Source organism: Lichenostomus cassidix, chromosome 5 (assembly GCF_008360975.1).
Source record: "Lichenostomus cassidix isolate B80296 chromosome 5, HeHo_3.0, whole genome shotgun sequence".
Taxonomy (NCBI): Eukaryota; Metazoa; Chordata; class Aves; order Passeriformes; family Meliphagidae; genus Lichenostomus; species Lichenostomus cassidix.
In genome coordinates this window covers 39,071,150-39,086,973 of record NC_139486.1, presented here as the reverse complement: position 1 = coordinate 39,086,973, position 15,824 = coordinate 39,071,150, and the positions used below count along the sequence as shown (strand labels likewise).

The following is a 15,824-nucleotide window of genomic DNA, read 5'->3' as shown; positions in this document are numbered from 1 at the left end:
CTGAGATGGAGTTCATTTTGCCCATAGCAGCTCTCCCAGTGATGTGCTGTGTACTGGGAACTGGAAAGATGTTGATAACACACCAGTATTTTGGGTACTGCTGAATAGTGCCAGCACACCACCAAGGCTGTCTCTACAAAATCCACTCCCAGCAGTGGCTAGAGAGTGTGCAAGGTCTTGGGATGGGACGTAAGCAGGAGAGCTGACCCAAACTCACCACAGGGGTACCCCATATGACAGCTGCTCAGCAATAAAAGCTAAGAGAGAGGAGGAGAAAGAGGGGGAATCCATTATTTAAAACATTTGTCTTCCAGACTAACCATTAAGCCTACTGAAGCTCTGCTTCCCAGGAAATGGCTGGACAGCACTTGCTTCTGGGAAGTAGATAATAAAACTTCTTGGTTTTCTTTGCCTTCATGAACGCAATCTTTGCTTTATAAAATTGCCATTACCTTAACCCACAAGGTTTTTTCCATCTTATTTTCTTCCCCTTGTCCTGCTGAGGAGGGGCATGATAGAGTGGCTTGGTGGACAACTGGCATCCAGCCAAGGCCAACCCACCACACTCACCTGCAGCTGCTTTCCTCACACAGAGACTTCCAGCTTTGATAGGCCAGGCTTACACCAAACTGCATGATGCTCAGCAGGTATTTACATCATTGCTTGGAAAAATGATATGAAGACAACAGATTAATTTCCAGCAGAGAGATGCTAAGTCCTGCTTTCCTTGCAACTCTTCCATATTTAAGGATGGTACCAGATAGGTTTCTCCTTCCATTATCTCCAGCTTTTAGCTGTTAAAAGGATCCTACTGCACAGTTCATCAGTGCATGGATACTTTCAGAATATAAATCAGCATCACACAATTCAATTTGAACACTGACTGAACAAAGACCGTACAGCAGGGCATTAATTTTAAGGGAAGAAAAGAGGAAATCGTGAAGGAGACAGAACAAATTAAAGGACAGAAGCCACATGAATCATGGTTCACTGAAATTTCACCATGTGAAAGACCAGATTTCCAGTCACACCCAAAAGGAACTAAATTTTTTGTTTCCTTGGAACATCTTGAATTTCTATTTACCCTCAGCCAAGACAGTCTGTACTGAGTTCAGATCTAATAGCCACTATGCCTGACCTCAGTGCATTGTTTTCTGTGAACTCAAGACTCACCAATCGGACTACACTGAAAGCTGAAACAAACACAAATAGGGCCAGGAGTTTCAATGCCCACTTTTGGGTGGTTTATGTTTCTTTTTCTCACATCACACACCTTGACCTATGTGCTAATCTGTGAGAAACAGCTGTGAGTACCTCAGGACCAGCCAGCCTCACCTGTGTGAGCAGTAACTCAACTCACTGTTGAACTGGAAACAACATGATTTGAAGCACAATATGAACTGTTCGTGGTAGCTTTGACCTGTCATTAGACATTTAAATAATCATTACGGAACCTTTACCACTGAAACTTTGGTTACTTCTTCTTCCCAGTGTGTTTCAAATGATCCAGACATTATCTCTGCTATAGCACATGCTATTTTTTTCTTGTACTAAGCTTTTAAAGAAGGAGACAAGCAGTCCTCTTTTCACATAAGCCATTTTTCATTTCCTCCGCTTAAAAACTATATAAAACACTGCTGATAGTTTTATACTTTAAAATATGCAACATTCTAGGAAGCTCATTATTGCTATTATCCAGATACTACAGTGTTTCTGCTAACACAAGAAACACAGATGACAGCAGAGATGAGAACACCTCCCCTTCTCCAGAGCTTGACAGAACATGGAACAATTTCTAAAATCAGACCTGGATGGACTTGCTATACTGGTGCAGCTGCTTTGTGTGTTACCATCCACCTTGGCAAGGCAGCAGCACATGCCAACACTATGACTCCTAAGAAGATACTAGCACTTTGCAGAGAAAAAAAAAAGGCATTTTCAAAGAATTGCAAGCATGCCTAAACAGACAGTAAGTTATCTACCTAGCGGCTATCTATGACATGGCTAGCCTGTAATATAGCTGTAGTTCTGCAAAATGCTTAGGGTTAGTTCCAAGCATAAGAAATCACTCAGCAGAGAACAGGACTGCAGGCAAATTCTAAAAGCATCCTACCTGGAGCACATGCATCACTTCAATCAGTAAGAGTTGCTTACAGGTAAAACAGCAGATGCACCCCAACTATTTCCACTTTCCATCTATTGATAAATCTTGAGGGAAAGGACAGCAGAAGCCAGATTAAAGAAAATTCAAGAATGAATGGTGAAAACAGGTTTTGACAATACAAGAAGACTTCTGTTGAAATCCTTCTGAATAATTATAAAGATTTAAAGATTTCTTCCTTTCCTACTGAATAATATTATCTTTTTGCCTTCTGAAAACAGTACTGACAAAGCCAAGATCTTTAGCCTCCACATTAGTTTTCCAGAGGAAAATGGAAGCTGCATGGGCAGGGGTGCTGACAGATAGATGGAAAATGAGCAGAATTAGTCCACCAACAGAAGTATCATGCCACACAGACAGGAACCTTTTTGCAGCATCACGGAGTCAAGCTGGACTGATTCAGGTTCCCAGTTGCCATAGTGACAGATTTGCCCATCCTTGCCATATGTTAGCCCTTCAGTGTTGCTTCCTCTCTCCTCCCTGCTTCAGCCAAATGCTCTGCTAAAGCAGCCTGCTGTACATGCAAGATCACGCAGTCACCACACATGCACATGCTGTGAAAACAGACCCACAGGTAATCTGATTCAGATCAATCACCATAGCAACCCAATCTTTTAGTCCCTAGATTTTAGCCTGTCGGGTATATTTATAGAGCAGCTGCAGCACTCCACCCCCTCTGCTCCACCACCAAAGCTCCCAGCACTGCCCACACTAGAAAAAAGCTTCACCCAGACATAAGGACTGCCTGGAGTCAGCACTGAAACAGAGCACCTGCAGGCCCCAAGCCAGATGACAGCACAGTATCTGCAACATGCTAAACACCTCCCAGTCAGTGGGGTTTCCCATACCCACAAATATTACAAATATCAGAAGTCATTCATGCCCACGGAAAGCTGAGTACCAACCACAGCTGACAAAATCTGCTCACCCAGGTACCCACAGGATGCTTCCACAGGCATTGCACAAAAACAATGTGCAGAGTGTGCTAACACGAACACACAACCCCAACAAGAACTTGCAGGCAGCAGCAAAGGCAAAGGAATGGTTGCAGCAGCACCTGCCCCACAGAGGCACAGCTGTACCCACCAGCAGGTATTTGAAAGCCATGCAGAAAAATCAAAACCCAGGCTTGAATGAGAAACAAGAGATAAGCATGTGAGGAAGAATGGTATGCAAATACTGTTATCCATTTTATTCCACTACTCTCTTGGGGAAAACCATCAACAATAAACTAATGCAGGAAAAGCACACACTTTTATAGTACTCCACTTCCTAATAGGAAGGAGATGACAGGTTTTAGCCTCAGCCACAGGACATCTCACACACTTCAATTTAGGTTAAAGACCTTACTCTCCTCCCCTCCCTTACTGTGTGGAACATCTCTTTTGTGATCCTCTCTGGGCAGAATCATTGTGCAGGGCACACAGAGCACCACTCACTATAGAATCATAGAAAAATTCTGGCATAAAAACCCTCTGCCAATCTGGCCAGTTCTCCTGCTCTACACTGTTCGAATTTAAATTCTTTTCTTATTCAAAAATAATCTCCAGAGATTTGCATGAGAGAACAGTAGCACAGGGCCAACTCTTTTCAAGTCTGTCCTTTTTTGCCCCTCTTTGTGAAACATCACCATCAAAAAATATGGGAGTCTTCTCATTTTCTCTACCTCATCAGCTTTTCACTAATCTTCAAATCTGCACTCATACACTTTGCAAGGAGTGGGGGTGGAAGGAAGGAAGAGCAAACCAAAACCCATACAATGCCCCCAAATTGAATTAGCCTCACACCTCCTGCAACCACTACAGCATTACATTCTTTTCCAAAGCAGAACTGCTTTTGGCTTGAGCTTTGAGCTGAGAAATGTTGGTGCTGCTTCTGAGTGCAGCCTAGACCCCAACATTAACAAGATGCTTCCAGTCCCAGCTCTCCGCCCAGTTCCCATTTGAGCAGTAGGCCATAGTTCCCATAATGTGGGCACCATAAGGTTTTTTCCAAATGCCAAACAGTGCAAATGTACAGCCATAAAAAAACTACCACAAAAACAACAAAGCATGTGACATTTGAGAGAACTGCTGGATGCAGCTGCAACTGCTAAATTATTCAGTGCTCTCCCTTGCCACGGCGCCTCCCCCAGCCACGGTAAGCAGCTCTAGGCCAGGAGACATCACTCATAGTACCAACACCACCAAATACAGGCACATTCAACTCTCTTTCCTGGAAATGGGTCCCACAGACAAATGGGACCAATAAATTACAATAAATTACAGCCATTTGTAAGACAGAAGAGGGGGAATGCTCACAACCAGTGTGGAAACACTGAAACATTATTCAGGATAATGTGAACCAGAAAATAAAGTACTTGAAATAATCCAGTCATTTGGCTGTTGTTAGCACCTCAGAACTCACAGTCTCACATCTGTTTTGCCTCCTATTAGAAATAATGAGCCTGTCTCCCCACATGTGCCACCTGCTTGCTATTCCTTCCCTCTACCACCTTCCCCTTCTCTTTGTCAACACTGTGGGAGATCAGAAATTCCTACTCTCAAACCGATCCTACTATTAGTTTTGGTGATAAATCATAGTATGAGCTGGTCAAAACTGAAAGAAAATAAAAAAGACAAGCTCATTTTCTCTCTACATCTCTCTGGGGTGTGAGAAGTGTGCGTTTGGCAGACTCACCCACACGTAAACATTGGGGGAAGCAAGCTCAGAGTGAAGAAGGGACAAGAACCGCCTCAAGCAACTGTTGGAGCCAGCAAATGACAAAACAAGAGTTTCTGAGAGGACCTTCCAGACACCAGCAGTCACCATGGCAAAGGAAGGAGGGAAAACATAACCCTGCTGGGTATGTCTTAAGACTGCTAACAAGAGACAAGGGAGAAATCAGGTGGCCTGGAGGACAGAAGAAGCATGCCCAGCTAGTAACGCCAGCAGAGCAGTTTAACTGCTATCAAGAGGAAACAGACACGGCAGCAGAGCAGCTCAGTGTTTGTGGGTGCAGCAAATTTTGGTGGATACTGGTTCTGATTCTTAATTATCTGTGTCACAAAAAGCACTCCTCCTGCTGGCTGATGACATGGAAAGAGGCAGCTCCTCATCTCCTGTCACAAGGGCCTTTCCAGAGCAAGTAAAGATACCCAGGCAAGCAGAGATCCAGAGAAGCAGGTGTCAAAGCTACGGGCAAGAAGGCGATCAAAAGTTTTACACTGACATTGGGAAATTCAGTTCGGCTATAATGGGAAGCAGGACCCAACCAGGGCACTGATCTTGCAGATGTGATAAAGTAACAGGATATGAAAAAAAAAAGAAGGCTGCTCTGCTCAAAAGATAACACACAGTTCCTGAGGTCATCAGATACCAAATTTGACAGTAATGTATCTCTGTCTCCAATATAAAAAAATCAATGTTAATTCCCTGATTCTTACAACTGTTTAGAGATTAGTTACAAACAAAAAAAAAAAGAGGTATCTGACAAACATTACTGGATACATCAAAGGCAACATGATGACCAGCCCTGTTTTGAGGGATGCTGCTGCTTTGAAATAGTGAACGCTGTGGAAGGAACAGAAAACCACAGAACCTTGTTCCCTGCTGCTACACTGATGCATTATTTCTCACAGAGACCCAGAAACACCACAGTGTCTCATGTAACTGCAGGGTCTGGGATCACAGCATGAGAACTGCCTCATCTTAGGTAATTTAGGCATATGCAAGCAGCACTTCTTACTTTTAAAACCCTGCAAGGGTCCTGCCAGTAGCAGTGATCTAAACAGAACACAACCTCTCATAATTCAGTGGTTTCTGGGCACCAACAGGCACAGCCTCCCCAGCTGGGAGTTCCCCAGTATAAAGATATCTCAGAGCTCCTGGCAGTACATGGCTCAGTTCTTGAGTGTGCTTGGTTTTTCTAATTTCAAGACACAAATCAGGAGCATGTTTGTCATTAATCAACAGTAATTTGCATGTGGTTTTGACATGAGAGGATTAAAGAGATCCAGTCACAGAGAATCTAATTGTGCTGATATTATTCTCTAGCTCAGACAACAGAGCAAAGACCACTTGAATTATAAAGGTTCAGTTACAGAGTGAACAGTAGGTTGATGTAAGTTTTTCATAAGTCTCAAGGTAGAGAAGGAAAAGCAGCAAAGCATTCTGTCTTCAAAAGAAATATCACAATTATTCCACAAATTATTAGATTATCCCACTAAAATACATTCTTTTCTAATTGATGCTTCATGATGCTCATTTTTACTTCACTTTGTGTCTTATTAGGTCACTAACAATGCTTTTACTTCTTGAAAATTTATACCTTGAGATAGATGAAAGCTGTTTAAACTGGGGACATTATATTAATCTTGCATATCAAGCTCCTTCATTCTTTTTTCTAAATCCTTTCCACATTGCTGCAAATCCCTAATCAGAAGCTGTATCTGTATTTTCTACTAGTGCATTGAATAACTACGTTGACTGCCTGGAAATTTAATGCAGTACATCTTAAAGGCAGGCACAAAGGGCCAAAGGACGTTTCAGGAATTAATCTGGGTTGTAACATATGCATTGCCTGTCTCCGATTCCTTCCTAATGGAAAGTAAATGAATCATTCACCTCTACTAAGTTTTAACAAAAAGTATCAATTACCATCTTGTGAGTATGATGGCACTACACAGCTAGCTAAAAAATGACAATGTGAAATTATAGGGAAGAGACCATATTTTATATCATTTGTTATCCCCTCTCACATACTAAATCTCTACCAATTTTTCTCCCCAAAAAAGAAAGCCATTTCCCTAACAAATATATCCGGAAAGAAGTATCAGAGAAAATCTATTAGCTGGAGTCCTGTAAATGAAAAACTTACAAGAAATTTAATATCTTAGAATTTAGCAGGACTTGTAACTTCCTAATATAATACTCAACGTTTTCATAAGTATTTGTTTTTTCAACTGGCTCATGACAGAAGATATTAAATAGACCAGACTGAACATCTTGATAGATGTATGCCTAGTGTATCTTGTCTATACAGAACCTGAATGTTTGATATGGCTTGAGGTGAGAGGGGAAAGGCTATAAATTATGAGCCTCTATGCCCCTCATCCCAAGGCAGATAAAATCAAAGCCAACACTAATTTCATTCAGGAAGATGATATGAACAAGTGTTTTAGTAAGGCCTGAGATGCACTAATGTCTCTGCCATTTCTACTGAACCGTCAATCCTGACACTCACATACCTAAAAAGCTACTTTGGCTAGGTGGGCAAGGATTAGTGTTAAAAATCCTTGAAACTTTTACTCCTCTGATCCCAAAATCCTTCTGAAACAAACAGAAGTTGGACTCAATACTCTCAGGCACATGGTTTGACTCTTGGGGATGGTCCTGTGAAGGGCCAGGAGTTGGACTCAATGATCCTTGTGGGCTCCTTCCAACACAGCACATTCTGTGATTCTGTGATTCATTACACACACACCCTGTCTACTTTCAAAAGTAATAGAAGGGTATCATGGTCTAAGAAGAGGTTTGTCCTCTAGTATATTTATGTTTTTCCATGAAAACTTTAAATTAGAAGACTTTTTTTTTTTTTTTTTTTTTTTTGCCAATTTCCACACAGCCTTTGTTCCATCACCATTCATGGCTTTGGTACATAACACACATCCTGGAACTGTGCCCAGGCCATGTCATACATTTTGTATGGACAACATTCTTTCAGCGAGGACACCGTTTGTCTTTTTTATCCACCCAGTAAAATTAGAATTGTTTGAAAAGAAGTAACACCGTGGAGAACAATGTAATAGGACTCTGAAGCTTACAGCTTGAAACCTGTTAATTCGGTAAGACCACAAGAGTCCAGACTTGCAGTACAACTGCAACACCACTGGACAGGCATGCACAAGATCTTTCAGTGAGGACAAGGCTGTATTACTCTCCAAACCAGCATTCTAGAGACTTGCTAATGATTTTGCATTTTATTAAACACACAATAAGATACTTAAGGAGTGTGCATTTAATTCCAGTGTCTATTAAATCGTGTTCAAAAGCTGTGTATTTTCTTACAACACAACAGTAACAGTAAGGCAAAAATAGTATTTTATAGCTGGAATGATCTATCAGTTCAGTGTTACATAACATGCTATGAGGGGATGGCCAGATTAGATCCTGTAAAAACTGCATTTTATCTATGTTGGATGTGAAGTGCTCTCTCGGATGTGTCAGGATTGCAGATTTTCATTAGTGCTGAAAACAGCAAGTACTTTTTGTACCCAATCCAAAACAGTTCCCTAGGTTCAAGCAGTATAAAGTCCAAAAATAGAGACACTTCACAAATAACCTATATTTGGATGACTTTGGTTTGATTATGTGACCCTCAGGACACCACAATACATCTTCCCTCCCCTTGCCTGTGTCTACAAGTAGCATCTTTTTTGCAGATAAGCAATGGTGCAAGGAGCACAGCAAGGACACTTGAGAGCACACCAACAGAAATACTGACCCAGGGTTGCACTGGATGTAGAGAAAATGGCTGGCTTATCTAGGGATAGCACAACACATTGCCAGATCACTGTTCTACCCCATCTCCATGGGGCTGCAAATTTACAATGTATGTTATTACATATGCCTGAAAATAATGTGGTATATGGGGGAGTTCAGGGGGAAAAGGGAGAGAAGATAGACAGGAAACAAATCAGCTTCCTTCAAGGCTTATCATTTCTCAAAACACTTCTTTATCGTGACTCCACACAAACAGTGACACAGACCAAGCTTTCTTCTCCTCCTCCGCCTGACAATAAAAGCAATCAACACAACAAGGTGGTGACACCCATTTCTGAGGGGAAAATGCTTTTGATTTACAGTCGACTTCGTAAGAAATTGCCCATTATAAAGTGGATTTCCTATTCTATTGTCTTGGGGAGTAACAGGACCTGCTGTTTACAAGCCAAGGAGTAAAAGCACCTTTCCAGTCACATTACTGCAGCAACCCCTATACAAGGCTGCACACCTCACCCTTTCCAAGGGGATCTGTCCGCCCTGCGCCCTTCTCCCTTCCCTCACTATCCCGCCCGCTTCCTCCCGGCCGGGAGCGCGGAAAAGCCGCCGGGAGGCCCGGGACGGCGAGTGGCATGCCAGCCCCGTGCCCACAGCCCCGCCGCCGGCCGAGCCCCCTCCCCGGCCGCCATTCCCAAGACCGGCCAGTCCCGGCTGGAAACCCGCAAGCGACCCCGCAGGGGCTGCTGCCGCTGCCGCGCCGTGACCGCTCCGACAGCGGCCGGCTGAGCCCCGCGGCCACAGCGGGACAGCGCGGCCCCGCCCGCCACCGGCGCCCCGGGAGGATGGAGCCGAGCCCGGCCGGCCCCGCTCCCCGCAGCGGCGGCCCACGGTCTCTGCCCGCCGCCGGCCGCGACCTTGCGGAACGGCTCACCGCTCCCGAGCATCACCACCTCGCCCGGCCGGGCGGCTGCGGCAGCGCTCGGGGCGGGCGGGGGGCCCCGCCGCCAGCTGTCCGGGTGCGGGTCACCGCAGGCAGCGCCGCCGGCCGCGCTCCGAGCTCCCCGGCCCGACCCGCGCGTAGGGGCGACGGGACAGGCTCCGCTTCTGACATGTGCGCGCACCCCTCCGCCGGCGGCCCCGGCACCGGCCCCGGGCCCCGCCCGGCCGGGCCGCCCCGCTCACCTGCGCCGCCGCCGCCGCTCTGCGCCGCCCGCCCAGTTCCGCATCGAGCGCCAGCAGCGGCGCGCGCCACCGCCGCCCGCAGGGGGGCAGCGAGGGCGGGCGGAGCGAACCACTGGTGGCCAGCGCGGGGGGAGCCGCCTCGCCAGCCGCCCGCTGGGGGGCGCTGCAACCGGGCAGCGGCAGCTGGCGTGAAGGAGGCGGGATGTGAGGGGCGGGGAGGGATGTGAGGGGCGGGGAGGGATGTGAGGGGCGGGGAGGGATGTGAGGGGCGGGGAGGGATGTGAGGGGCGGGGAGGGATGTGAGGGGCAGGGAGGGAAAGAGCTCTCCAGACCAGGCTGCGTCAAGGGAACCGGGAACTCTTCATCCACGTGAAGCGTCGAGTTGGTGCCTTCAGGTCTCGTCGTGGCAAGCAGCAGGTGAAGCCTCGCAGCTAAGCCTGGCTCCGCACAGACAAGGACAAGCTGCCTTGCATTGAGTAGACAGAGTGCCGTGTACTTTCACCCTGTGTTCAGCTACCTACTTGCTGATTCGCTACTGGCTTCGTAAGATTATAAGCGAATTTGGTTATTAAAAGCTTGAGATGCAGCTTTTTATAATTCCTTCCAATCTCCTAAAAATCAGTACACTATGCAAGCAAATCCATTTATTTACAAAACCAAAATTATCCAAATAACCCCAAAACACAACCACGAGCACCACAAATAACCCACAGTTTTTTATATATGGGGTGCAAAATGGTGAAACACTATTTGGTATTCCTCATCTATACTCTGCCCACTGTAGTTCTGTATTTCAGAAATACACTCACTTTTTCTCGGTCCCCATTGATCTGAAGGGATCACAAGCAAATACAGCTGTTGGATAAGGGCACAGCCAGCCACTAACACCTCCCAAGACTGTAACTCAAGCACCCCAAGATTTCAGCAGTGGTAAGATCAGTAAAATGAATTTGCAATAGATCAGGTATAAAGACTTAGAGCAGCAGGACTGAGTCTCAGGCCTAGACAGCATTTTGCAAATGTAAAAGTACAAAAGGGTCACCAATCTCAAGAAAGGCTCATCCCTCATACCTGCTTACTTGAGCTCCATGGGCTAACCTGGGAAGCTTCTGTAAGACCAAAAATAATTCTGTACTGATTTGCATTTTCAGAAAAGTGAGAACATGAAGATGTAAACAAGGAGCTTGTATTTGACTAGAGGATAATGAAAAGGGATGCATAAAGCAGAGGGTGCTGGTTTGGGCCGGTGGAGTTAATTTTCTTCACAGTGGCTGGTACAGGGCTGTGTTCTGGATTTGTGCTGAACACAGTGATGATAATATAGAGATGTTTTTGTTACTGCTGAGCAGGGCTTACACAAAGCCAAGGCCTTTTCTGCTTTTCATGCTGCCATGCTGGTGAGGAAATTGGGGGGTGCATGGGAAACTGGGAGGATACACAGCTGGGACAGGTAACCCCAGCCCATCAAAACGATATTCCAGACCGTATGGCATCATGCTCCACATGTAAAGAGAGAGAAGGAGGAAGAGGGGAATGTTTGAAGAATGTTTTCACCACTGCCATCCACAACGTTACAGGTGGTACCATGAAAATCCCTCAAAATTACATGCAGTTTTTCTCTTCAAAATAAAGAAAATGCAGCTCAAAATGAAGAATATAAAGCTAGAAATTAAGCTGCAGCTCTTGACAGCCTCATTATTTAGCAAATCCCTCAAAAGCAGGGCCTAGCCACCCTCTAATCTACCCAGCATTGATGAGCTCTTGAGATCTGCTCATTACTCCCCATCTCATACCCCACTGCAGTCTCCCATAACCCTATTCATTCTCCCTCTAGTTTAGTAGATTCCAATTTAAATTTTATGCTCCAGAGTAACACAGAGGCTTCAGCAGAATAGCCTGTGGTGTGTTGCCTTGCTAAATTAACCATCACTTTCCCATTCTGGAAGTAGATCATCAAGCATTTAGGAAGAACCTAATTCTGGACAGCTCTGCTTTCCCCCATTGAGGTAATACACACGTTCAGCTATTCCTGGTGTTTCTCCTATAAATACATCAGAAATGAGCAGGTGTCAGGTACTGGTACTGAAATCCACTTGACAGTCAGAGGCTCACTGGACTCCCCTTTCAATTCTGGTGAGCCACAATATGCATAAAACTGAGTAGAGCACATGGAATAAAAGGGTTACATTGTGAATGTAGCTGTACCGATCGAGGTGAGGTGTATATGCATAATGCATGGTCTTTGTCATGCGCACTTAATCCACTTCACCAATTTGCCAGCTCTGGCACACAGCAAGGTGCGTACCCAGCTACAAATCTCATACTAAGACCAAAAGAAATTGCCTGGGGTTGCACTGCTATTTCTTTCTCACCAGTTCTTGTTTCTCCCCAACACATACACTCACTTTCTTACCAGCTTTGAGTTTGTTACAGCAAGAACTTATTCCACCCTCTTCCAGTCTCATGACAGCACATCAGAGAATGTCAAAATCCTGTATTAGGCTTTATTCTTTTATATAAACATTAACATTTTTCAAACAGATTAGTTAAAAATACAGATTTAAACAAGAATTTTTGCAATTGCAATGAGTTATAAAAAACAACAGATTATTTTACAGATTGTTACAAGTGCTTTACAAAGGTGCAGAGTGAAGGCCAGTGGCAGGGGACCAACCTCAAGTGCAAAATGGACACGATACCCTCACCACGGGCATAGCGCTCAGATAAACAGCCAAAAAAAACAACAAACAAACCAAAAAACAGACAAACAAAAAAAAAAAAAAAAAAAAACGAGCCATGTGAACCTATGCTCTTGGGATACTCACCGGGCAAGCAAACATAGACCCCTATGACAGAGAAGACTCATGAGACCAAGCTACCAGGATACTTAAGGTTACACCTCTGAGATCAGCCGTAAGATGTTTTTTCTTGGAAGATAAGGAACGTGTTTTATAACAGTATATTTCTCTTCCGTCAGACAAAATATTGCTGTAAATCCTAGAATACTTATGGATGTGGATACTTAAAACTCGGGCCATAAATCCAGTGTGGATCTCACAATGCCCAAGTGAAGAAAGGATACAAGACCCAAGTGTCCTTCTGAAGCAGTTGGCACTCCTCACACAGGAGGGACCTCCATATCCCATGATCATCACTAAAACCTTGAGCAAGTACCTTGGAAAGACTTTGGCAAAAGGAAGACGATGCAAGTGGATCTGATTACACCCAATATTCCTGCAGCCCATGATCTGAGAGTTGTACAGCCCACACCCTATGCAATGCCCACATATTTCACTAAATACAGTGTGTCTTCTCTCCTTGGTCAATACATCTTCACACCCACCTTGGAACACATACCACATGCTCCAGATTCTTGGAAGTTTTTGAGATCCTTCCACCACACCTACCTTGCCTAGGTACCAGTCCTACCAACCTGTCTTTCTCCTATTCCATCCCTAAAGATAAAATCTATGCCCTGGTTTGTTTTGAACTAAAGTTGTCCAGCTGTTAGCAAATCAAAGGTAAATTGAGCTGTCTGAGAACCACCAGGAGATAAAACTGTAATGCATTACATTAAAAAAAAATCCACTGCTTTATGCCTGACATCTTTCTGGTACACAAATGTTCCCTATCCAGAGGACCTCCTTGTTAGACAAAGGGCACTACACATTACAGGAATCCTTTTTCCGAAGGAGGGCCAGAACAAAGGGCAGCTCTAGAGATGAAGTCTCATAACAAAGAAATAAAAGCTACTTCTCTTGGAATCATTGTAAAGGGCAGCACATTCAAGAGATTTTATTTATAGGAAGCCCAGTGAAACCCCTAGAACATCCACACTGACTTCCCTGAGCTCCTCAGATCCAGGTACACTGGGGACCCTGCAAAAGCCTTTTGAGCTGGGTTACTCTCAACAGAGAGCTTTTGGCAAGTTCCTGCAAATTCATTTTCATAATCAGCGAGAAGAGGATCAATGGGCAAACCCTCAGCATCTGCTCAGAGAAAAGAAAGACTCTGAAGAAAAAGGAGCTGTGGGGCAGGGGGAAAGGTCTTCATTTCTACCGTTTTCGAATGTTTCACGTTATTCCTTTGGGGTACGGGCACTACATCGAAATCAACCTCTCCGTCTGATCTACCCCAGCTGCCTCCTGCATAGTCTCATGACAACACTGAAACCCCAGGCTCATCACTCCCTGCATGCCCAGCCCAGGGGTCAGTGCTTTGGAGAGGGGAGGCTGGCTTCTCATTAGCAAAGGCTGGGAGATGGCATTATGTCAGCATGTCAGCGCCCTGGGAGCATGCAGTCACTCATGCACATCCCAGATTTCTGAGAGCAGAGGCGGCAGTTTCTTGTCCTGCAGCCGGAGGGCAAACACCTGTTCAGAGTGGACACTGCTCAGTGTCCGAAGACTGACCAGCTTCATTAACATCCGTGGAAACATCAAGCGGTCCTGCAGGGCCAAACAGGCAGCTGTTAGTAAATTCACCTAAAACTTCGTTTAAAAAAAAATAAATTACCACAACTGATGATATACTGTAACCATAATCCTTCCTTCCCCTAAACCGAGCATTCTCCAGGAGGATGCAGTGTGAAAGAACACAAGTAGTACATCATGTCCCAGGACTTTCCATGCTGGCTAAACTATGGAATATGATACAGGACAGCAGATTGTGACAGCTCACAAATCCTGTGTTTACAGCTGCTATCAAAGAGCCACAGAAGGGACAAGAGCAGAGAAGGGACAAGCAGTACAGGCAGCAAGAGACCTGTTACAGACAGTACTGCAGGAACTCGGCCTGCATAAACACAAAATCCGCTCACATCATCACTGGAGATGTTCTGGTCAGGCACTTACATTTGGTCTGTTGATGCAAATGTAAGAATGAAGCGCTTCCACATAGGTGTGCTGCAGCCTCTCCACCAGGGACTGGTCCTGCACATTCGGTCGGTCTGCCAAGAAGCAGGTTAGAAGTAAGCAGATTAGATGTAAGCAGATTGCTACAGGCAGCTTCGCTGGATTTAACATCTCTGTCTAACCCCACTTCCTCCTATGGTCTCTTCCCAAAACCTCATCTTGCATTCACCCAGCACAGCTGGGAGATATATCCATGACACTGTGGCAGCTGTGTCAGTTGCCTGTAACTGTTCTTTCTCAGTGATGTCTACTCCACATGGGGAGTCTGATCCAACTCCTATAGAGGTGGGAGGTTAAGAGAGACCAAACACACTTACATAGTGCTATTTGGTCTCACATTCCTGTCCCAGAGAAAATGAGAAGCTGCCTATTTGAGAGCAAATGGGAAAGTCTCTCCAGTAGCTGAGCCAGCTAGAAAATGGGAACAAAAAACCCAGTCAATTAATCAGGTCACAACACAGAAAAGTAGAGGTGGCTTCTTGGCAAAGCCCAGTCCTGGCCCAGAGTGATACTGCTTCTTGTCCAGAGTATGTTTGCTTGCCCACTAGATGTCACTCATGCCGTGGGACCTGCATCACACCAGAGGTGCCAACACATTAAGGGGGCAATAAAATAGCCATTTCTAAATGAGGAAGATAAATATTTGCTGACTTTTCTACACACTTTTCCAGCAGTGGGGAGTTCGATTGCCTTTGGAAGTTGCACTAGATAATTCAGAATATAATTAATAATATGCGCCCTTTATCACTAGACTGTATACACCCTCTTACTCCTTTTCTGCTTGTAACGTTCCTTCACTGTACTTTCTTTGCCCTCTGACTCATTGCTGCAGCTCTTCAGATCTTCCTGGCTTTTTACCTGCAGAGAAAATGTTGATGGCAATTAAAAGTGCATATTCAGCGTCATTAAGCTGTAGCTCATTCATTCCCTTTGAGAACTCAAAGATGGGGTTAATGAACTCAAACTGCAGACCTGCAACAAACAGAAGAGAACAAGGTGAGGCAGTAACAATTGTCTCCTCTCTCTTCCCCCCCCCTTCATGGAAAAGGCTGACAGAAATCCACTCCAATACACCAGGGAGTGGGGAG

General features: G+C 45.0%; 2 protein-coding genes across 28 annotated transcripts in view; both read right to left on the bottom strand.

Annotated features, from left to right (window-relative positions):
• Positions 1-9,919, bottom strand: part of MADD (MAP kinase activating death domain) — a 70,457-nt gene extending 60,538 nt beyond the window's left edge. For 18 of the 22 annotated variants that reach the window (XM_085062538.1, XM_085062550.1, XM_085062541.1 and 15 more), the window contains exon 1: positions 9,824-9,919. The gene's annotated coding sequence lies outside the window, so the exon portion shown is untranslated. Of the gene's footprint in view, positions 1-570; positions 595-9,572; positions 9,715-9,823 lie in introns of those variants that run through there. The other 4 variants (XM_085062554.1, XM_085062556.1, XM_085062536.1 and 1 more) reach the window with 3 other exon arrangements.
• A 2,394-nt stretch (positions 9,920-12,313) lies between these two features.
• NR1H3 (nuclear receptor subfamily 1 group H member 3) overlaps positions 12,314-15,824 on the bottom strand; it is a 29,931-nt gene continuing 26,420 nt past the window's right edge. For all 6 annotated transcript variants that reach the window (XM_085062532.1, XM_085062531.1, XM_085062533.1 and 3 more), the window contains 3 exons: positions 15,595-15,708; positions 14,677-14,771; positions 12,314-14,271 (listed from right to left, as the gene is read on the bottom strand). In XM_085062532.1, coding sequence (XP_084918658.1) covers positions 14,125-14,271; positions 14,677-14,771; positions 15,595-15,708 — 356 coding nt within the window. In that variant the 3' untranslated portion in view covers positions 12,314-14,124. The remainder of the gene's footprint in view (positions 14,272-14,676; positions 14,772-15,594; positions 15,709-15,824) is intronic.